General features: G+C 57.5%; 1 protein-coding gene and 1 long non-coding RNA gene across 3 annotated transcripts; both read left to right on the top strand.

Annotated features, from left to right (window-relative positions):
• The first annotated feature begins 825 nt into the window (after positions 1 to 825).
• LOC140899702 (uncharacterized) lies at positions 826 to 4102 on the top strand. Its single transcript, XR_012155426.1, has 3 exons — positions 826 to 2008; positions 2631 to 2826; positions 3948 to 4102. It is a non-coding gene; the product is annotated as an uncharacterized LOC140899702 (long non-coding RNA).
• Positions 4103 to 4128: 26 nt separating this feature from the next.
• Positions 4129 to 20041, top strand: LOC140899701 (uroplakin-3b). 2 transcript variants are annotated; one of them, XM_073315609.2, is made up of 6 exons: positions 4129 to 4231; positions 11131 to 11280; positions 13694 to 13916; positions 16253 to 16329; positions 16950 to 17079; positions 17449 to 20041. In XM_073315609.2, exons 1-6 carry the CDS (start codon positions 4144 to 4146, stop codon positions 17609 to 17611), a joined length of 831 nt encoding a protein of 276 aa, XP_073171710.1. In that variant the 5' UTR covers positions 4129 to 4143; the 3' UTR covers positions 17612 to 20041. The 2 variants fall into 2 exon arrangements, with proteins under 2 accessions (XP_073171710.1, XP_073171709.1); XM_073315608.2 differs by lacking the exon at positions 4129 to 4231 and adding an exon at positions 8090 to 8271.
• The last annotated feature ends 1846 nt before the right edge of the window (positions 20042 to 21887 follow it).

The raw sequence follows: 21887 nt of genomic DNA, 5'->3' as shown, positions 1-21887 counted from the left end.
AGACAGTTCCATCGGTGCAAGGACGCACACTGCCAACACGAGGGGCGAAGTGTGGATGCCCACCAGTGCTGTAATTACTGCGGTGGCTGTATGCCAATGTAAGTTAGGCCGACTTAATTCGGTCGTGTAGACATGCCGTATGTCTACACTTCAACTGCTACCCGATGCTGTACTTAACCCCCCCTCCCCCAGAAGCAGTGACTGGAAGAATTCTGTCTCCACTGGGGGTTAGTTTGGCAGAGGGGCGGCTCCCATGGTGTGGATTTTTCACACACAGCTAGGCTGCTGTAAGTTTTCAGTGTAGACCAGCCCTTAGGCCCAAAGCACAAATTGTGTCTCATGTAACCCAGGGGCTCAGGGTCTTGTCGAGAACGAAAGGCCACATCTGTGCAGCTGGTGGCCATCAACCCTGTCTCTGCAGTTCCCTAAGCACTATGGGAATCATTTGTCTGAGGTTAGCACCTGTAGGGGTGCCCAGGTCTTAAGTGTAGCAGGCTCCTAGAGGAACCATTCGGACAAGCACAGGAAAATGCAGCCGTTCGAATTGTTTCTTCAACCCCCAAAATCCCCGAATGCCCTGAAGAGAGCTGGAGCGCTTCCTCGCTCTTCATCATCCAAGCAAGCTAGTGTCCTAACATGGACGCTCCTTCCCTCTCGGCCCTTAGCCCTGCCCCAGCGGCAGCGGAGAAGACTCCAGCTATGATGAAGCCTCCTCTGGGACGTTCACCCAAGAAGAGTAATAAAGCTGCAGCAAATTAGGCCTGCTCTGGGACCAGCCCCTGGTGTTTCCTTCTCCTTGAAACTGTGTGGGCACTGGCGATGTTCTTACACAGCGTGGGCCTTCAGAGTGGCTCCCAGCCGAGCAGGCTGCCTGGCGTTGCTCTCTCTGGTGCTGTGAGAAGTAGATCTGAGATTGGGCATTAAATCAAGTGTAAACAAGTCTGATTTCTCACTTGTAGGGGGCTGGGCTGGTGCTTGTCCAAGCCGCTGAGTCATGAATCCATTGGAGACATCGATCCAATACTTCATGCGCCTGGAAGAAGCAGTGGGAGGCTCAGTAAGATACACACTGGGTGGCTTTTGGGGAGCTGGGTTGAGTTCAGACCATGCCTGTTACTGACCTAAAGTTACTGCCTCATATCTGGGTGGGATCCTGTGCACGGCCTCATCCACGCCCAAAAGTTGCACCAATTTGACTAAATTGGTTTAGAAACCAATGTGACTAAATCCAGGCCACCCCCCAGTGCGGATGGCCTGGCCCAGATATTCAAAGATATTTAGGTGCCTCACTCCCATTGCCATCAATGGGGTTAGGTGTCTGTCTACCTCTGGGCCATTGGTCTTAGCTCAATTTGAATTTCAGCAGAGACCAGTTTGGAGGAATGTGGCGAAAGAGCACCAGGGAGAGAGAAGCAGCAAACCAGCAATGGACTGGTGGCTAAAGGTAAACCAGTGCCAGGCACCAGGGTGGCCCATTTTGGTATAAACACGCCGGGGGAGTTTTAAAAGGTCAGTGCAAGGGAACAAGGAACTAACCAAGTAGCAAGTTCACCAAAGGCTGCGTGTGTTATTCCAACCTCTTGTCCCGTAGCGGCATCAGGATGCAGCCAAGCGAGGGCTGGCGTACATCCTCTGAGCGCAGCAGGCCCTGCGCAGCTCCCGGCAATTGTTTGAAGACATGGTGCAGGAGTGGAGGGGGCGGGGGACAATAAACTCTTTGCTCTGTGTTTGTACAGGACCTAGCACCGTGGGGGTCCTGCTGCACGACTGGGCCTCCTCACTGCTACTGCAATGCGACTGCCGTCTCCTCCCAGAGGATGGCTCCTAGACCCCATGAGAGTTGGGGATAGGCCCGGGGCAGCTCAGCTCAGAGGTGATCCAGCTCTTAACCTGTTTCCCCCTGGCTTGGCTAGTACCCGACACCTGCAGACGTGGCTGTGCTTACCCTGCAGCGTGTGAGTGATCCCCGACAGGAGAGGGGGTGAGATGGACCACCGGTCTGAGCCAGGTACGGGATGACTCCGGAGCTCAGCTGAGCACGTGTGTACGTGATTGCACACATCCTGCCTCGGTACTGGGTGAGAGAACCCCCGTTAACCCTTAGAGCCCTGCCCGGTCCTGGGGTGTCTTGCACCATCACCACTGTATTATGAGGGTGCTGCTGGGGGGAAGGGAAAGGATTTGTGGGGGGAAGAGGGAATGATCGCTGGAGGCAGCCCTGTTCCTCCTTCCTGACTCCCTGCCCTGATCTGGGGATCAGCGTGGGACGGGCAGAGCAGAGATGAAACCAGCGTTATTCCCAAGCACACGTCACGCTCCGTGCTGGAGAGATCGCTGGCGGCAGAGATGGGGGCCAGGGGGTGACTTGGCAGTGGGGCTCAACAGGGTTCTCACAGGGGTAACGGGGCAGCTGCTAGGGGCCGCGTCAAGGGAGGAGAGGGACAGGCGTCCGTTCTGCTCCTGTTCCACCACAGAGCTCGGACAAGTCTGCTGAGATGGGCTAAGGCCAGGGTAGAATCTTTCTCAAGGGTCTGAAGTCCCGAGCTGGAAGAGGGAGGAGGAACAGAACAGCAGGGGCCTGTCCCGATCCACCGAGGACAGTGACGCTATGTGGCATTTCTCCCCTGTAGATCTCAAAGAGCTGACAGAAGAGGGCACTAATGTCCTCTCCACTTTACGGCTGGGGAAACTGAGGCATGAAGCAACTTGCCCACAGCCGCAGAGCAGGACTGTGGCCACAGGGGAATAGCACCCAGCACGCTAAAGAACGGAAACTGAGGCAGAGTTCGTCCAGCCACAGCAGCTCCGTGCAAGGTGACGATCCCCGTAGGTGATGCTTTCTTGACACACCGGGTTGTGAGACCAGCTGGGTAAATAATTACCGTGGGGACGGCATCTTGCCCTTCCAAGCGTGCTCAGGGGATATTGTGCATGAATGAGATGGTATTTAACGTGTGTGGAACAGCCTGGGGGCTTTCCCCCACCCGCTCAGCGTGGGGCTGGGCTCCACGGGACATGGTGCAGCCAGACGCTAGATGACCAGCACTTGGCTGCAGGGTGTGGAGGTCAAACCACCAAGGGCTGCATGCCCGGCCCAGCTGGCCCAAGCCCTGTCTAGAATGGCGGAGGGTGGGAGGAGCCCATGTGAAAGGCTCAGGGGCTGTTTAACCCCGAGCTGAGCACTGACGCTGCAGCAGCCTTTGCCCAAAGGGCTCAACACACACGAACGGAGCTGCTCCAGCAGGAGGAAGGGTGGGTTTGCGGTTAAAGCCCAGTACCGGGCAATCAGCAGCCATGGCTGCTCTCCCCAGCCCTGCCCTGCCCCGGATTTGCTGGGAGGTCTTTGGGCAAATCGCTGCTTATCCTGGGGCTTCAGTTTCCCCTGTCTGTAAAACGGGGATCCTGCCCTGCCGCCGAGTGGAGATGAGGACGGCCAGGCACTGGTGTAATGCCAGGTCTGAGCTGGGGAGCCCAACACGGGGGAGATTAACTCCGACAGCGTAGGTCTGAGCAGGAGGGCGGCAAAGCAGAGGAACCCTCCAATGCTGCAGAACCTGTCTGAGCTGGAAAGCAGACGCATGGCCAGAGGGAGAAGGGAGAAGCTCTTGTAATGCGGCAGGACAGGCCTGACCGAAACCCCCCCCCCCCCCAATTGTCTTTTGTCTGGCCCTAGCAGAGTCCCTCTTTCTCACACCCACCCCCTGCATTTCTTTCGCCCTGGGCTTCCTCCTTCGCAAATCCCTCGCGTCGTCTTTGAACGGCACAAGTGGGGTTTAGTGTCAGGAGCGGTTCGGCAGGTCCCGCCTGCGGCTCTCGCTGGGAATCGGGCTAGAACCCCAGAGGCCTTATGATGCGGGTTACAATGGAGCGGAACCGGCGGAGGGGAGATTTTGTTTCTTTAACGCCGGCGGTGACTCATGTTTGTTTGTTTGTTATTTGTGTATCAGCAGCACTTAAGGCCCCAGCCCCGTTGGGCCACGTGCTGTACAGACCCAGAACAGAAGACAGTCTCTGCCCTGAGGCGCATACAGTCTAAAAGACCAGCCAGAGCCCTGCTGGCCGCAGTGTTCTGAAGCGGAGGGATCTGAGCCTTGGGCAGTGAGGGGCGAATTTATAACCGCATGTGCAGTATTTTCAAATACAATGCGATCTCCTCCTACAGCCACAGCAGCCTTTCCGAGCACTGAGCACCCAGATCCCACCCGAGGGTGTAAGCGGCGGCTTGAATTCAATAAGAACTGACCCCAAACCTTCCCTGCAAAGCCAGGGGAGACAGATGAAAGCAGGGAATGATGTAAGTCACTAGCAGGGTGCATTAGCAGGCCTGGATGGGGGCCCAGGAGTGGAGTAGCTCCACGGGCAGGGAAAGGGGGGTTGGAAGCCTGTACAGCTTGCAGGTGGACTAAGCCAGTGCTGTGAGCCCTTTGGCGTGAGCCTGGGACTAGCTGGATGGGCCGTGTGGTAAAGAATGCAGAGAATCCAGGTTCTCTCCAATTGTCTGTAGCGCGTAGGCCAGGGACGATGGTTTGTTTGTTATAGCTGGGGCCTGACCCTGTAAATAAGTCAGCAAAGCCTCTGAACTGCGCTCACTGGTTCCAGGGACTCCTTCAACCAGTGACTCATGGTGGCACGCGGATGTATCACCTGGCGAATGCGGGCCACCCCCTAATGCCAGCAAGCCCACCGGCAGAACTCCCCCGGCCTTGACTGGGAGGAGCTCTTGGCATCAGGACACTGTGCTGCTGAGTCCCACCGAGGTCCGCAGGGCTCCACGCCAGAGCGTCCTTCTGCCGTGCTGTAATGACGTCACTCAGTGCAGCCGTTCGGCAGGCCATAGCTGTGCCCCCAACCAGGCTGTGTACAAACCACGGGTCTTTGTTGTTTCCTATGGGTAACGTTGGGAAGAATCAGATCTAACAAACATCTCTTGTGATCACCTTGCTGCGTAGCTCTGCCTGGCTGCCCCCGCCCTGTTAGTGCTCGGAGGGATGGAGGGGATCTTGGCTGTTGGCGGTTACGGTTGTGACTGTGAATGCGGGAGCCCAGCATGTACAAAGAATGATAGAAGCTCAGGGCTGAAAGAGACCTCAGGAGGTCATCTGGTCCAACCCCCTGCTCAAAGCAGGACCAACCCCAACTAAATCATCCCAGCCAGGGCTTTGTCAATCCAGGCCTTAAACACGTCTAAGGAAGGAGATTCCACCACCTCCCTAGGGAACCCATTCCAGTGCTTCACCACCCTCCTAGTGAAATAGTGTTTCCTAATATCCAACCTAGACCTCCCCCAATGCAACTCGAGACCATTACTCCTCGTTCTGTCATCTGCCACCACTGAGAACAGCCTAGATCCATCCTCTTTGGAACCCCCCTGCAGGTAGTTGAGGGCTGCTATCAAACGTTTCTAGGTGGATGCCAGCCCGTGGTCTGAGACTGGAGCTAACCCAGCAGCCATTACTATAGCAAGCGGACGGGACCCAGCGTTCTGTTATGAAAACAGCTGTTCATAGACAGCCAGTGTAGGAGCCGTAGCCCGAGAGCTGGCCTCATACACACTGCATGGGTCTGTGAGCCTATGTGCTCCTCCTGGGGCTACGGTAACAGGAATCCCAGTTACCCCTAGCTCCCAAATGGAGATAAGGGGCCAGATGATCACTTGGTGTAAATCAGCATATTGAAGCTATGCTGATTTTCACTTTCCTCCTGCATAGAGTCCCACCGCTTGTTTGTGATAATAGCATCAAGCTCTTAGCTAGCACTTTTCATCAGTAGAGCTCAAAGCACCTTCCAAAGGCGGGCGGTAGCGTTAGCCCCATTTTACAGAGGAAGTCAACAGGGGGCAGAGCCCATTGCAAATTGGGTCCCGTAACGAGGAACAGCAAAGAACGTGGTACGGTTTGTATGCTGGAGGCAAATCTAATGGGAAGAAAGGTGAATTTGGGGGGCAAAAAATGGAAACCCACCTGAGATCTTAAAGTTGCTTATGGGAATTAAGGACTGCGTGGTTTAGCTTGTTGAGATTACGTTTCAATGGAAATAGAGACGTGTCAAGATATCTGGCTTTGCTGTCTGGAAACCTGCCGTCTATACTGAGTGCATTCGTGTCTTGCTGTCCTTATTGCAGGTACAATGTGTGACTGTACAATGCATCTGTCCGGGTTATGCACACAAGGGGCAAGGCTTGGGTTCAAGCCACTGTAGTTATTGAATGAATAGTGCCAGGACGGGGCCTTATAAAGAGAGGATCAGATACTGGTTCATTTGGCCCCATAAATCTCTCTCTGTGACAAAAATGCTCCCCAAAAAACCCACCCCAAATATTTGGGATTAAACAAGTGGCCCCAATTTATGCATCTAGGGGGAAACCCTGGCCCCACTGAAGTCAGTAGCAAAATTCCAAAAGATCTCTGTGGGGCAGGATTTCAGCCAGAGTGTCTGATTCTCCTTAGGTAACATTTTTATGTCATTGGAAAAACACACACACACACGATTTACTGTCCCATCACTGAAAATGCAGTCCGGCCCAGAGAGCTTCCTTTGCCTGGTGATTTGTACAATCCTCTCTCCTAATTACCCTTGAAACAGATCCACCTGTCTTTAGGTAATAACCTCGATGCCGGAACTGGGGGCAGGGGCCCTCTCACTTTGCAGGAAGACAGCGTTCTGGAGGAGTTATTTCTGCGCTCTCTGGAATGGCAGGAATGCCGTGTGAAAGCTGTGGGGGAGGCGTGTTTCCAGCCCCACAGGCCCAGAAGGGAGAGGGAGAAGATAGGAATTAGCATGTTGCCGAGGCATGCACAATACAGCTCTGTAGCTCATAAGGCAGCACAGTTCAGTGAGTAAAGGCACCACCTAGGCAGCAGGAAGCTCTGCTACTTGCTCACTGTGCGACCTTGGACAAGTCACGGGGGCCGAAGTTTTCAAAAGTGGCCTTGAAACGTAGCTGCCTCCAATTTTGGGTCCCAGTGTGGGACACATAAAGGGCCTGGCTTGCAGAGGTGCCCACTCAAAGCCACAAGGCTCAAATACTGAGCCACTCAGAATGAGAGCCCACTTTGGGAATGTCAGCTGTGTAGGGCACTGTGCCTCAGTTTTCCCATCTATAAAATGGGCATAATGCTGTTGCTCCATCTGTGTAAAACACTGTGAAATGCCTGACTGAAGAGCTCTCTCCATCCACTAATCACCCCGGTTCTGTTTATAATCAGAGGCCTGGGGCGTAACGCTCGGAGCCGGAGTTGAACCGGCCCCTGCGTGGGTCTGGGTCAATCCTCGCTAGAGATTAACCCAAATCGAACAGGCTGAAGCTGGAGTGGGTTCAGGACAGGTGGCCTGGCAGCCCAGATGTTGGACTGGGACTCAAGAGATGCGCGTTCAAGGTCGAGCTCTGCCGCACATGGGCGCTGACGTTCATGGCCCCGCAATGGGCCAGGGGTTCAAAGAGCCCCACTCCCCTGCAGGCACCTAACGAGGGGACAGATGTCGGAAAGATCTCAGCAGCCGATGGGCTGAAAATCTGGCCCAGGGGTGGGTGCTGAGCCCCTCTGACCATGCTGGGCCTTCACCTCCCTGTGTCTCCATCAGTAATGCCCTCCTACCGCCGAGGCCCCCTCAACATCAGGGCTCTTAAGACCAGAAGGGGCCATTGTGATGCTCCTGCAGCGCAAAGGCCAGGGAACCTCATCTAGGCATCCTTGCCTGGAGCTCAGCCTCTTGTCTTCCCTGTGCATGGGGTTCAGATCCAGGCCCCTGGAGAGTAACAATGGCACCCTGGGAGTCAGGCTCCCAGCTGAGGGCCAGGTGGAGCAAGGCAACGCACACGGGGTCCAAGGAAACCCGGCCCCGGGGACGTTCATTCCACTCTTGCAAGCCTGACTGGGGAACGGCCGGCCGCTTGTCTTGGGCTCTCTCTACCCCGGCCACTTTCATGACCAGCCTTTGGGGCCCTGGAGCTTTGCTGAAGAACCAGCCTGACCTGTTTGCTATCTGGGCCTCGATCCCCCAGCAAGGAATGCAGGCGGCTGGGAGCTGGGGGGGCGGAGGGCACAGCAGAGACCCTGGGGGCAGGGACATATCTTAACTGGGGGGGAGAGGGGAGATCTTTCCTCTCTGCCGTCCTCTTCACACTAGTGCACAGGACAGAGAGCGAGGCACGGGGGCCCTCGCTGCCCTGCTCCAGGTCAGGCCAAGACACAGACAGAGAACCCATGCCATCCACTGCTGCAATGGGGCTGCTGCTGATGCTGACTGGGATCAGCGCGGGCAGGGTCCTAGGTGAATCTTTTGACTATTACAGGGGATAGTGGTCTGGTGGTACTGCCTGCTGGGGAGGGGCAGAGCTATGGGGTGGGTGGGCAGAGAAGGGGAAGCGATGGGGTGGGTGGGTGGGGAGGGATGCTATGAAGTGAATGGGCAGAGAAGGGGAAGCTATGTGATGGATGAGTGGGGAGGGATGCTATGCAGTGGATGGGCAGGGCAGGGAGAGCTATGGGGTGGATGAAGGGAGAGGGAAGCTATGGGGCGGAAAGGTGGGGAGGGTCGCTATGGGATGGTTGGGCAGGGAAGGGAGAGGGAAGTAATTCAAAGGATGGGCAGAGAAGGGAGAGCGATGGGTGGATGAAGGGAGAGGGAAGCTATGGGGCGGAAGGGTGGGGAGGGACGCTATGGGATGGTTGGGAAGGGAGAGGGAAGCTATGGGATCGATGGGCAGAGACGGGAGAGCGATGGGTGGATGAAGGGAGAGAGAAGCTATGGGGTGGAAGGGTGGGGAGGGACGCTATGGGGTGGAGAGAGGAAGGGAGAAGCTGTGGGGTTGAAGGGTCTTGTCCCCTAAATACTTAGCAGAGGGAGAGAATCTGGGGGGACCTTTTCTTCCCCAGAAGGTCTTTGCCAGGGGGATCCAACCCCCCCCCCCACGTATATTGGGAGCTGTTAAACCCCTGCTCAGACTGGTGTTGGGAAGCAGTTTGGGGAGGCCCCCTTGACCTCCAGGGCGTTTGGAGTGATCAGATATGGGGCGAGTTCATTAGTTCCCATTTGGGGCAGTTACCCGCTGGGGAAGGCAGCCCCGGCTTCAGGATGGAGCTGGGCTGGCTTCCACCAGGGCTTTCCCTTGGCGAGAGGGAGCGGGGGCCTTGTCCCAGACTCGGTCCCTCAGCATAGCCTGGGCAGGAGGTGGGTCTCTATTGCTTGGATGGGGATACAGAGCCTTGCACCTCAGGCATGTGGCTTCTGAGCCAGCCCATTGTGGGAACGACTGACAGTGGCTGCCTCGGGCGGGCGGCGATTTGGTGCCTGCCTGCGGACGCGGGTCCAGTTCCCTGCTGCCCCGGTCACCAAATAGCCATGCTGGCTCGCCCTTTGTGCTCAGCCTCAGCAGAGAGGCCACGAGGCACATGATCCCAGAAGCTGGTGCTGCCCACCTCGTGCCAGAGCAGGTGAGCTCCGTGGGGCAGGGACCGTCCACGAGCGGGGCTTCCCGGTGCTACCACACCAACCGCACCCCCAGGGGATCTGGGGAGCAGGCTGCCAGCCCAGCGTGGAGGTCCTAGGCCCGGAGGCCGCAGCGTGCTGAGCTCATCAGCAGGGACGGCGCTCCCGGCGAGGGTTTGTGTTTGCCCAGCAGGGCACGGTGACCCGCTGGTGGTGGTAATTGTGTTGCTGCATCATGACGTGGCTGGATTCGACCTCGCACCATGTCGGGGCGACACGGCCCCCCGGGGCAGGCAGGCTGCTGCATCGGTACGGACATCACATGACGTCACCAGCTGCCGTGCCCACGGCCACGGGGACTCCTGTGCCTTGCAGGGTGGCCGGCCGGCCACCGGGACCCACCCTGTCCGTTCAGCTCAGCAGCACGCCCAGCGGGCCCCCCAGTTCTCCCCAACACGGGCTGCTCTAATTTCATGTGGGTGGGGGGGAACTTTGCTCAGCTACACCAGTGTGAATCTGGCTTGACTCCGGATTCCCACAGCTCTAACAGACTGAGTTTAGCTGGTCTGCAGGAAGCTATTTCCAGTGGGGGGAATCCATCACCTTGGATGCTGAGGGCCAGATCCTCAGCTGGTGTAAATCAGGGTCGCTCCATGGAAGTCAATGGAGCAATGCCCGTTTACCCCTGTAGCCCAATGACGCCAACTGAGGATCAGGCCCCAAATGCCAGTGGGGTCCATTTCCGTGAATCCGGCTTGTGATCAGAGGCCCGGGTTTGTGCCCAGAAGCACGAAGTCTTAGATCCCTCAGCATTAAGTAGGATAACGCTGGATCTTCTTGTGATCCGGAGCCACGTCCAATCCCTTTGTGAGTCGTGCTAAGGGACACACTAGGGTACTGGTTGTGCACGACTGAGCCTTTCTCATCTCGGTCATGGATTCGGGTCCGCTCCAGGTCAGCAGAGAACTCAGCTGCTAAGATCCAGCGGCCCGCTGGTGACCTGTGTGAAATGGGCACAACGACTGGAACCATTAGTGAGTGCCCTGGTGGGTGGTCTCTGCTCGGAGACCCCAGGCCAGCTTTGGTTCTGTTACACCGCTTCAAAGCGTTGGCGTATTTGGGTGGTTGTGTCCCAGGCATGGATCAAGGCCCCCTCGCTGCTAGGAGCTGTACATACTTGCAACCAAGCGTTGGCCCCTGCCACAAAGAGGTGCCAGTCGGAGTGGGAGAGGAGAGACCAGGGGGTGCAGCAAACCAGGGGAACCCAGTGGAACTGAGCCCATCCTGGTCAGCAGGGTAAGCAGCTGTCACAGCTCACCGGCTGCCTATGCACTCATTTGAGCGGTGTTACTCCATATTTATGCTCAGAATCCGGCTCAGAATGGTGGAATCTCCATCCTTAGAGGTTTTTAAGGGCCGGCTTGACAAAGCCCTGGCTGGGATGATTTAGTTGGGGATTGGTCCTGCTTTGAGCAGGGGGTTTGACTAGATGACCTCCTGAGGTCCCTTCCAACCCTGATCTTCTATGATTCTATGAATGCTCACTCTATGACCACAGCTGCCATGGGCCCATCAGCCCGCTGACAATGCTGGGGAACACCTACATTCAGAGGGAAATGAGAAGCATTGGGTTCCCCACCCCTCTCTCTGCTGGGCCCCGTGTCCGCCTCACTTTGTGTGTTCCCCTTTATGTTTCTCCAGAGACTGTCCCCTACACGCCCCAGATCACTGCCAAGTCGCTGGAAGGGAAGCTCACCGCTACCACCTTCACGCTGGACCAGCCCATCTGCATCTTCGATCAGTACGTGAACGGCACCGATGACATCTGGCTCGTCGTTGCCTTCACTAACGGTACGTGTGGCTCCAGACCCCACCAGGCACCTTTCCCTGTGCCTACAACAGCCTTTGCCAGCCCCAATATGGCACTGTCTGAGGAGGAAGTTCACAGCCGCCTCTATTCCCCTTCTGGCTTTTCCTTCCTCCCTCGCTTGAGAGATTGTAGGGCTGTGTGCCCTCTCTAAGGGGCACCAATTTGCAGCTACCCTGGGTTACCCCCTGCCCTAGTAAAGGCAACGGGGTCAGAGTACAGCACTAGGAGGCCTGTGGTTTAGTCCTGGCTCTGCAACTGTCTCACTCTGTGGCCTTGAGCTAGTCACGGAGGCTCAAATTTTCAAAAGCAACCTCTGAACTTGGCTGCCTCAATTCCTTGAGGCCTGAGCTAGCGAGAAGCTAAATAAGATCCTCTGTCCAGGCCAGATTCAGGCAGGGTGGAAAGCAGCCATCCAAATGAGCTGCACTGTGCCCAGCCAAGCAGAAGAGGAGCCCGAGGACACCAAAATGTAAATGAGTTCAGAGAAATACGTGTTTGCATGACATTTTAGGCTGGGCTCTAGAGATTCCTTGGAATGTGGGGTTTGCCACACCGGATCAGGCCGCCCCTGGTCCTTCAGGTTTGGCATCTTGCCTCCAGCTGCGGCTTCAGGAGAACACCTGCTCCCTCGTACACCTAGCCAATTGCACAATGCTGTGAATGGAGCAAAAATACCCCTGCAGCCCTCACCTTACGCCCTGGAGCGTGACTTTGGATTGCTCCTATCTGAGCGTGGGGTTCGCTTTACCCAGCCCTTTGAAAAAATCCTGCCGCAGATCAAGAAGCTAACGACCTGCCATGGTTCCTAGGGGAGCAAGAATCCTCTGGATTCCTAACCCAGCCAGCCTGGCAGTGATCTCACGTTCATTACCCACTGCCCCATTTCCATGGAGGGCATAGCTGTGCTGGCTCTGTGGAAAAACCGCTGGCCCTGTGCCAATGCAGCCCCCAGTGTAGACGCAGCTAGGCTGACGGAAGAGTGCTCTGCAATGTAGACAGTCTTGCGGCCCCCGCTCCATTCCCCAGCACTGGGAAATCACGAACATCCTGTGCATTTCAGCCCAGCAGCGTGTCTCGCTGCCACCGATTCGCAGCTTTCGCCCGTGCGCCATGCCCGCGGCGACGCACCGCTCTCTGTCCCGGCGTGGCAGCACCCTCGCTGGGACCCGCAGGCTTTGGGCACAAGGGCGTCGCAGCCCACGGCCTGGCGATGCGCCATCCACGGGCCACTCTCGCGATTTTGCTTCCTCGTGTGCACAGGGCAGAATCATTGCCTCACAGCAGGAGAGTGCCCACCCGTGGGCCATCCCTCCTGCTTATGTTCACACGGGGACACGTACACTTAGGCCCTGCGGCACTGTGGCATGACAGCCAGTAATGCAGCAGCTGGGCTGAACACGGCCCCCGCCCCCCACCCACCGAGGAGGAGGGTCAGATGTAGGGAAGGACTTCCCTGCAGAGTTAACTCAGGCAATCAGCCCCTGGAGCCGAGCTCCTGGGCTAGCCTCACCCAGGTGTCAACAGCCCTGCCGCAAAGTAACTTCAGGGGGCCCGTCCCATGGTTCGTAGCGCTGCAGTGAGCTGAGCGGTGAATTGGGGAGAGCAGGTCTGTCCTCCTGGGCACACGGGGTGAATCGGGGGAAGGCAGCACAGTGATCAGCACTGGCATGGTTCTGCCGGTGTCCCCGCTGGAAAATGGACAGGTGGCTAGCCTGAGGGAAAGCCTCCCTTGGGTCTGAGCCTGTCCCCCCTACTGGGTCAGTTAGACAGGTTGAAAACGCCACTCAGTTCGGGTGAGAGGGTTTGGTATGTGGACAGGAAGAGGGCTGGGGGCAGCCCAGGAGTACAAGCCAGAGTTAGCTCTGCAGTGAAGCCAGATCCCTGGTCAGGTCACAAGCCCTAATACTGCTCTAGCTAATGGAGATCCTATGTTGGCCCAAGGAGTAGCAGCTTGTGCTTTCAGGGCAGATCAACCCAAGCTCCATCCTTACTCACAGTCTCAGGGGGAGGCTGAGTTTGCTCAAGCAATGACCTTAGCAGTCAGGGGTCTGCCCTGGAACAATCCCCATTCCGAACCTGTGCCTTTCTATACTTACAGGGTTTGGGGTGCAGGTTTTTCCAATGTATTTAGGGGCTTTTCTAGGCTCCCTATCTCCACAGCATCTGTGCCACTCAGCACCAATGGATTTTGCTTCCCAGCACATCTGTGACGTAAGGAAAGATTTACAGGTGGGGAAACTGAGGCACTGTGGGATTAAATGACTTGCCCAGGGTCAGCCTTGGAGTCAGTGGCAGAGCTGGGAATGGACCGACCATCTCCCAAGTCAAGTACCTTGACCACCAGCCCAGCCTTCCCGCCTAATCCGGGAACGCCCTCTTCTCTTTCATCCACAGCCACATCCCATTTCAAAAATCCAACCTCCAAGATCCAGATCCCTCCCTACCAGAAGCTATCGACTGCTCTCCATTACATGACGCTGAAGAATTCCATTGCCTTCTACCCGTGTGCTGAAAACAGGGCCGCTAGCGTGCTCCGGGTTGGCAGTGACACCTCCTGCAAAGATGACCGCAGCCTGGAGTACTGCAACGGACCCCTGCCTCATCCTGGGCCTTACAGGTACGACAGTCTGAGCCCAGGCATCCCTGCAGGTCGGGGCCTGGCTGCCCTCTCCCTCACGCAGCGGAAATCAGGAGTAACTCCCAGGCAGACAGTGGACTTATGCGGATGGCAGCAGGAGGAGGCTCAGTCCTGTATAGTTAGAGATTAGAGGTTTATTATCACCTGTATTTGCAGTAGCCCCTAGGAACCACTGTCCTGAACCAGGGCCCCACTGTGCAAGGCGCTGTACAGACACAGCATAGACAGATGGTCCCTGTCCCAAAGAGATTCCTGATAACAAATTCAACCTCTTTAATATTAACTCCCCCTGTCCCTCCATTCCCACCCTCTCTGGCTTTCTGTCTCCTCGGATCTGTGCAGCACCCGTTGCAACCTTCGAAGCTTGCTCTTTCCCAGTCTAGAACTCACTCGCGCACAGAATCCAGCACATGCATTTGCTAAGGAGGCTCCCGGTTCTTTTTAACCCACTCTCTGCAGCTGGGTTGGCTGCGGTGCAAGGAAGTTTAAGGAGCCTGCTAGATCCTGGCTCCCGGATCACAGGGCCGAGTCTGCCACCTCTTTCCACTCCAGTCCCTCAGTTGCCTTTTGTAATTAACTGGCTCTTTAACGATGAGTGCCCCAGTGCATTCATTTCTGCCGTTCTCGCAGTCCTGATGCAAGAGTCACCTGCTCTTCCTCACCTGCCGCTCAGAAAACCAGTATTCCTTCTCTCTTCTCACTGTTCTTCCACTCTCTCTCTTTCTCCCCTTATTTCTGAAGCGTTACTCCCCAGCCACTGTCTTAAGACACCAGCTAACTTCTGAGCACGGCGGGCGGAGTGGTTTGCAGATATCTAATCCCACATGGTGCCGGGGAAAGGGGCACCACCAGGGAAGCAACCAGAGAAGACCCCTGTGCTGGCTACCTGAGCGGAGAATTGGGTTAGATTCTGCCTTTAGTTTACATCCTTCCGGCCTGTTGATTTTAGCGGGGTTATGCAGGTGTGTCTCAGGGCAGGATCTCACCCAGGAAATTTGCTGGCACCAGGGGGCTTTGCGTTTTGGAGGTTTCTACATACACAGAAAGATACAGAACAAACCTCTACGTCAGAACTGAAGTTCCTCGGGCTGTCTGAGGACAGGTTACTTGCAGTATAACGTTCAGCCACTAGATGTCTCCCTGTGCTCCATACACTTGCAGGCAGGGCGTGGTGCCTGGTAAACAAGGGTAACCAGGCTGGAATTTGAGCTGCGTGGCAACCTGTTTGTGTCTCTAGTCAGTAGCTGTTTTCTTTAACAAATACCTCCTGCTTAAGGAGGACTTTGATTCCATAGACCGTGACTAAGGTTAAGATTTTGTCACTGTTATTTTTAGTAAATGTCATGGCCAGTCACAGGCAATAAACAAAAATTCACCGGAGCCAAAAGGCAGGGAAGAGAGGGCTGGGGGTAGGGGGGTGGAAATGACAGCTGGACCCTGGGGGTAGGGGGCTAAGAGCCCGAGCTGACCGCCCCAGCTCCACCCCCACTGCTGACAGCTGAAGTCATGGAGGTCCAGTAAAGTCACAGAATCTGTGACCTCCGTAACTAAATCGTATCCTTAACCACGATAGTCCGAGTGTCTCTCTTAGCATACACTGCTCCTGCCGACGACTGTCGTACCTAGGTCCTGATATACCAAAGGCTGATAATACTGAACATCTGACATCTGCTTTGGGGGTCTTTAATCTAGCGGAGAAACTAAGAATAAGATCCACTGTCTGGGGGCTGAGACTCAACAAATTCAGGAATAAGGCATAAGTTTTTAATAGTGAAGGTAATTAGCCACTGGACCAACCGACTTTGAGACCCAGGGCAGTCTCCACCTCCTGAAGTCTCTAAGGCCAGAGCGGATGGCTTTCTAACAAGGACGCTATGGGACAAGTGGGAATTATGGGCTCAACCCAGGCATGAGTGGGGGAGGTTCTGCCGGAGGTCCGGCTACATGATCAGAATGGGCCCTTCCAGCCTTGAATAACTAGGACTTGGGGTAAAGGTGATGGCAAGGAGAAAGAGCCAGATCCTCTACTGGTGTAATTCACCATAGTGCCATTGGATTCAGTAGAGCTGCAGCGAGATGTACCAGCAGAGGGTCCAAGAGATTGGTGTCTTGGGCCAGCTATCTGGAAACAGCCTGTGGACAGACAAACCCGGTATTTGTCAATGACAAGCTGGGTCAGTTTTGCTCTCCAACCATGATAGGTCTCGGTGGCTTTGTCGTTTGCAGCTGAATCCCTGATGCTTCAACGTGGGCTGGGCTGGAGCCCTGCCAAATTTCCCTGACCTTCTCTCTCCTTTTGTCGCCCCCTCTTTCAGAGTGAAATTCCTCATCCTGGATACCAATGGGTCCAAGGCAGAGACAAGATGGTCCCAACAAATTATGCTGAAGCAAGGTAACCCTGGAAGAACAGGGAAGGGGCTTCTTGCATTGTAAGCATCTTGGGGGAGGGTTCTTGTCTCCTTTAAGCCCACTCTCAAGGCAACAAATAGGGACTTGGGTTCCTGACTCACCCTCTGCACGCTTCTTAGGGCTTGTTAGACAGGATGGTACATACCAGCCAGAGCTGGCAGTTCCCAGGGTGTCTCCTTGCAGGCCCCCTGTCCCTCCCTGCTCAGAGATACTCCTGAGTTGTCGTTAATTGGGCCCACCTGGTCTAGTTGCCAGGGTGAGTCAGTAGAACAGCTTTGCACCTCCCTATAGGGCCCTACAGCCTGATACTCGGTCAGAAGCCTTGAGTGACCAGGCTACGTTACAACTCCCTACTGGGAATTGGACACTGAGCTCCCGGGGCATCGCGCCACCCATACAAACCTGGGAGAGGGAAGTGACTGTCCGAGCAGCATTAAGGGAGCTGGCCCTAAACTATCCCAGCTTCCGCCATGCTCCCCGCCATTTCCTCTCCTCCCTTCCCTGCTGGATCCCTTCAGTCCCCACCACCATCCCCGGCACCTCCCAGCCCGTCCCCTCCGGCTCCCTGCCCGCAGTGAAAGCTTCCCCGGCCGTGTGCCCCAGGTCGCAAGGCGCGCTCCATCGACACCTGGCCTGGGAGGCGCAGCGGTACCATGGTCGTCATCACTTCCATCCTCTCCAGCTTCATCGGCATCCTGGTGATCTTGTTCCTCTGCACGGTCGCCTACGAGTGGTGAGTGCCGAAGCCCGGAGGGAAGCGCAGCCCGCTGCAGCCTTGAAGCAGAGACTGGCTCGACCTGGGGGGGGCAGGGGCGGGAATCTGTGAGCCCAGGCCGGTGGGAACGCTCTGGATCTGCTTTCTTTGGGGAATGGCGAGTGAGCTGCCCTCCCCACCTGGCACTCACGCAGCACCAACCCTCTCTGCTCAGCACCCTGGGGTCAGAGGGCAGCAGCTCGGGTGGGGCCCGCAGCACTGGGCCCCCCCCACAGGGCGCCCCCCCCAGCAGCCACTGGCGCTGCGGGAGGATTGGGTGCTGTGTCCGCGGAGCTGCCTGCGTGGTCCGTGGTGCTCACCAGCTGCCTGTTTGTGGCTTGTTTACAGCTTTAAGCTTTGGCGTCGAGAGGAGCCCGCGGTCCCGGAGGAGCCACGCGTTGGGTCCTTCAGAGAGAGGCAGTATGATACCCACCACATCCCCCCGTCGCAGGCTCCAGCCCAGCCCCACAGCGACGTGCCCCGGCCTCACTCGCCGGCCGCCTCCCCATAGGAGCCCAGAGCTTCCCGCAGGCCATCGTCCTGGGCTCAGCAGTCAGCCCACGGGCACCCCCAGAAGCCTCGCATCCCATTTATACACTCCGTGCCCTCCCCATCACGCACCCTGCTGCACGGTGTCCCCTGTAAACCCCGGACCCCAGCGTCGCCATCACACACCCTGCTGCCCAGCATCCCCTATATACCCTCGATCCCAGCATCCCCTATGCTCCCCAACTCCCAGCATCCCCATCACGCACCCTGCTGCCCGGCGTCCCCTATATACCCTCGATCCCAGCATCCCCTATGCTCCCCAACCCCCAGCGTCCCCATCACGCACCCTGCTGCCCGGCGTCCCCTATATGCCCTCGATCCCAGCATCCCCTATGCTCCCCAACCCCCAGCGTCCCCATCACGCACCCTGCTGCCCGGCGTCCCCTATATACCCTCGATCCCAGCATCCCCTATGCTCCCCAACCCCCAGTGTCCCCATCACGCACCCTGCTGCCCGGCGTCCCCTATATGCCCTCGATCCCAGCATCCCCTATGCTCCCCAACCCCCAGTGTCCCCATCACGCACGCTGCTGCCTGGTGTCCCCTATATACCCTGGGCCCCAGTGTCCCCTTTTCTCCCCAACCCCCAACGTCCCCATCACGGCCCATGCCCCAGCATCCCCATCACACGTCCTGCTGCCCAGCGTTCCCTCCGCGCCCCAAAGCCCAGCATCCCTGTCAGACGCCCCAGGCCCCAGCCTCCCACACGCTCACCCTGGTGCTCTAGGATCACGGGCTCTGGGAGAGGAGAGGCTCCATGCTCCCCATCTGGGGTATCCAGCCTGGCCTGACCGGCCGTGCTGCTTCCCACTTCCCTGGGACTGACTTTACAGGACACAGAGCAACAGCTGGGGAAGAAGGGGAGTAAACAAGCTACGTCCTCTGCTCCTGCCAGTCAAAGGGTCCTGTCTGTTAACTCCAACAGGCAGGTGCATGGGGCTGGGCACTGGTGACACTGAGGGCATCTCGGTCGTTTGTTTCTCGCAGGCTTTATTCACCTCCTGGAATGGTTTATGAAGCCAGATTAACTGGAGGAGCTAGCGGCAGGGCAATCCCATGATGAGATCAGAGGACCGGAGGGATTAAAAAGCCCTTGAGAAACAAAGACTATCCCCCCCCGCTCCCCGGCTAATGGGTCCCGTGCTTTGATCCCGTTTCTTTACCCCCAGTGTAGGGAATAGGACCCGTCTGTCCTATCAGCAGGAATGTGATGGAGGTGTTCCCGGCCCGCCAGCATTGCAGATGTGGCTCCAGGTTCACGTGGGTGCAGGGCCGGGCCCCGAGCCACGCTCCTCCTGAGCGCTGGGGACGTTTGGGCCCGGATCTAGAGCAGGGATCCTGTCAAAGAGAAGCAAATTCCAGCCAGGGGTGTAGCCGGCTGATTGGCACCTGAACACACAATGACCCCTCGGCACCCCGCCCTCCCCACCGCCTGCCGTTGACGCAGGAGCCTTGGGGCTAGAATGACAGCCCCGTCCTGGCCCGGCCCACGGGAGCATTGGCACACCTGTGCTGGGAGGCCGGAGCCCAGGGGTCTGTGCACAACGCCTGCTGACGGCAGCGTGGCTCAGGGCTCTGGAGTGGCCGGGAGGGAGGCGCCTCATCTCTGACGGGGGGGCCCCTTTCTGACGGCTGCAGCCCTACAACAGAGCCAGCCCCGGGCCCCCTCGGCCAAGCAAGTGCTGAGGAAAGAGGTCAAGCCAACCCCCACCTGGCCTTCCCAGATCTCTGCCTGGAGTCTGAGAGTCCAGCCCCGCAGGGTCCCGGCCAGGCCCCAGGGGAGGAGCGGGGACTCCACCCAACACCCATGGAAGCCACTGGGCTTGGAGCAGGCCCCCAGCTCAGCCGGCTGCCGGATGGAGTGGCCCCTCCAGGCGATGGAGCAGCCCAGCAGCGGTGCGGCGTTAGGTGCTTTCCCCTATAGCCCCTAGAACTTGTTTCAAGGACCAGGGCCCAATCCCTCTCCCTTCCCCTCCCCCCTTGGAAGCCATCCTCAGGGACCAGCCGGCCGGCCGGTGTGAGAGGTTCAGCTTCTGTGGTTCTTGTATATACTGCTGGGGGCAGGTGGGTTTCTCTTTTCAACTCATCGGTGCCCGGCCAAGTAAACTGCAGTTTGCATTTTTGAACCGCTGCCTCGCTGTCCTCCTTTGCGCCCTCGGCAGCGGTCGCAGTCCGGGGACTCCCAGCCCTTGGGCCACAGGAGGGAGCTGTACGACAGAACAGCTGACGGGACGCCACAGGCCCACGGAGGGTCCACGCAGCTCGCGTCCCAGCCTTGCCGGGCTTTGCTCACCAGCCCCACCATAGCCCCTCGGGCATGCCAGGCAGCACACCCTGCCATCTTGTGGCTGACCCGTGTAACTGCAAGTAAACGTATCACGATGCCTTGTCATGCTCTTGCATTTATGTGGCGCCTTTCATGCAAAGGGACGGTGCAGCGGGCGTTTACTGGGGCCCAGCGTGCCCAGGTACACCAGGACCGTGCCTGCTGTCCCTCAGCCACTGCCAGGCATGAAGTCCTGGCCCCGATCTGCAAGGAAGGGGGTATTGTCGTGGACAGGAAAGGGGCAGTGTGCCTTTTCGAGTGTCTGCTGGGGTGGAAGCCACCGGCCCCTAACACAGCAGCAGTGGGGGAGGGTGTCCCGAGGCCTTGTACGTTTGTAGCTAGTACCTAGTTAGTAACGCACTGATCTGGGGACGTCCGGGCCCATGGGGTTTCCTCAAAATCGTATACGTTCGAGGGAAATCGGTGTGGCCTAGCAGCTCGAGCACAGGTCTGGGCCTCAGCAGAGCTGGGTTCTCCTCCCTTGGGCAAATCACTTTATCTTGGTTCCCCCCTCGGTACAACTGGGGTAACAGTGCTGCCCTCCCTCACAAAGTGCTTTCAGATCTGCTGCTGGCCAGAGCTGGATGGCATTAGTAGTGGTGTGGCAAGAGCAGATGAGGGGTTTGTGGGGCTCTGGGCCAGAGTGAGGGCCCCACCCCTTCCACCTGCAGTCCCCGCCTCCCCGCCCAGCGCTCCTGCTGGAGAGCGGGGTCGGGGCGTGGGGGCTTCCCCCGCTCCCCAGCGGATGGATGGAGTGGGACAAGCCCCTATGCCCCAAACCCACTCCCCGGCAGGAGCGCTGCGTGGGTCGGGGTGCCCCGATTGCCTGGGCTAATCTGCCACTGGGCAAGAGCAATAACACATCAAGCGTCTCATCCACAGGAACTCAGTGTTATTCAATGGCCTTTTCCCCACAGGGCAGAGGGCATGGAACAGCTGCATGGCCCTTACAGCAATGCCTTCACCTCTGCTTTCCTCTTGGGCGATGTCCCTGAGCTTCTGAGCCTCTTGACTCTGCTGGTCAGGCCCTGGCACAAACACCTCCCCGTCCATTAAAACCATTAATGCTGGGGAGGGGCAGGAAGGCATGGGGCAGGGAAGGGGAGATGAGATGGGAGTGGAGGGGAAGGAAGGGAGTGTGAAAGGGGAGGGCAGAGGGGGAGACCAGCTCTGACATTGTGAGGGCCAGACGGGGTTGGAGACGAGCGCTGCTGCAGATTAGAGAGTGGAAGGAATTGTAATCATGCCAGGTGTGCCCCAGAGAGCAGCAGGAGGGTGGGGAGCGGGCGGCAGGGGGAGCGGCAGCTCAGCAGGATTCTGTGCAGCACGTTGGGGCGGGAGAGGAGCTCTCAGAAAAGAACAATCCTGCCGGCTGCCGCCTGGGGCAGCCCATGGGGCGGTCGGGGAGTGGCATGCGGCACGAGCACGGGGCAGAGTGGGAGGCAGCAGTGGGCAGAGCATGGGGACTGGAGGGCAGGAGACGGGGAGTCATGGCTCCCTCTGGCCCTTCCCCTCTGTTTTCCCATCAGTAAACCAGGTCAGTGACCCCGGCCTCATGCGAGCAGTAACTTCTGTTTTCTTCCTGAGCTGCTGAAACCAGGGAGGGGGCTGCCCATCCTGTGAGCAGAGGCTCCCTGGGGCTGGGGAGTCGCTCCCTGGGCCTGGGGTGTGATCATGTCACGAGTGGGGCTTACCCAGGCTCAGAGAAATTCTTCAGCTTCTTACACACACAGCCATGCACAGACACACACACACAATGCATGGACACACTCAAACCCGTACATACATCAAACCCATGCACATACACACATTCGCATCTGGCCTGTAGCCCTAAACAGCAATCCTCTAATAAACCCAGCTATCCTGGGCCAGCAGCCCCCATATTGACCCTACGCCCCCTCTCTCCCTCCCT

This window comes from Lepidochelys kempii, chromosome 17 (assembly GCF_965140285.1).
Source record: "Lepidochelys kempii isolate rLepKem1 chromosome 17, rLepKem1.hap1, whole genome shotgun sequence".
Taxonomy (NCBI): domain Eukaryota; kingdom Metazoa; phylum Chordata; order Testudines; family Cheloniidae; genus Lepidochelys; species Lepidochelys kempii.
This window is presented reverse-complemented; position numbering and strand designations above follow the sequence as displayed.

Bases quoted from the DNA above. Each gene is read 5' to 3' on its own strand.
- LOC140899701 (XM_073315609.2), top strand. From the start codon at position 4,144: ATGCGATCTCCTCCTACAGCCACAGCAGCCTTTCCGAGCACTGAGCAC. The intron at 4,232-11,130 runs ATAAGAACTGAC...ATGTTTCTCCAG, and splicing joins TAAGCGGCGGCTTGAATTCA to AGACTGTCCCCTACACGCCC. The intron at 16,330-16,949 runs GTAACCCTGGAA...CGTGTGCCCCAG, and splicing joins ACAAATTATGCTGAAGCAAG to GTCGCAAGGCGCGCTCCATC.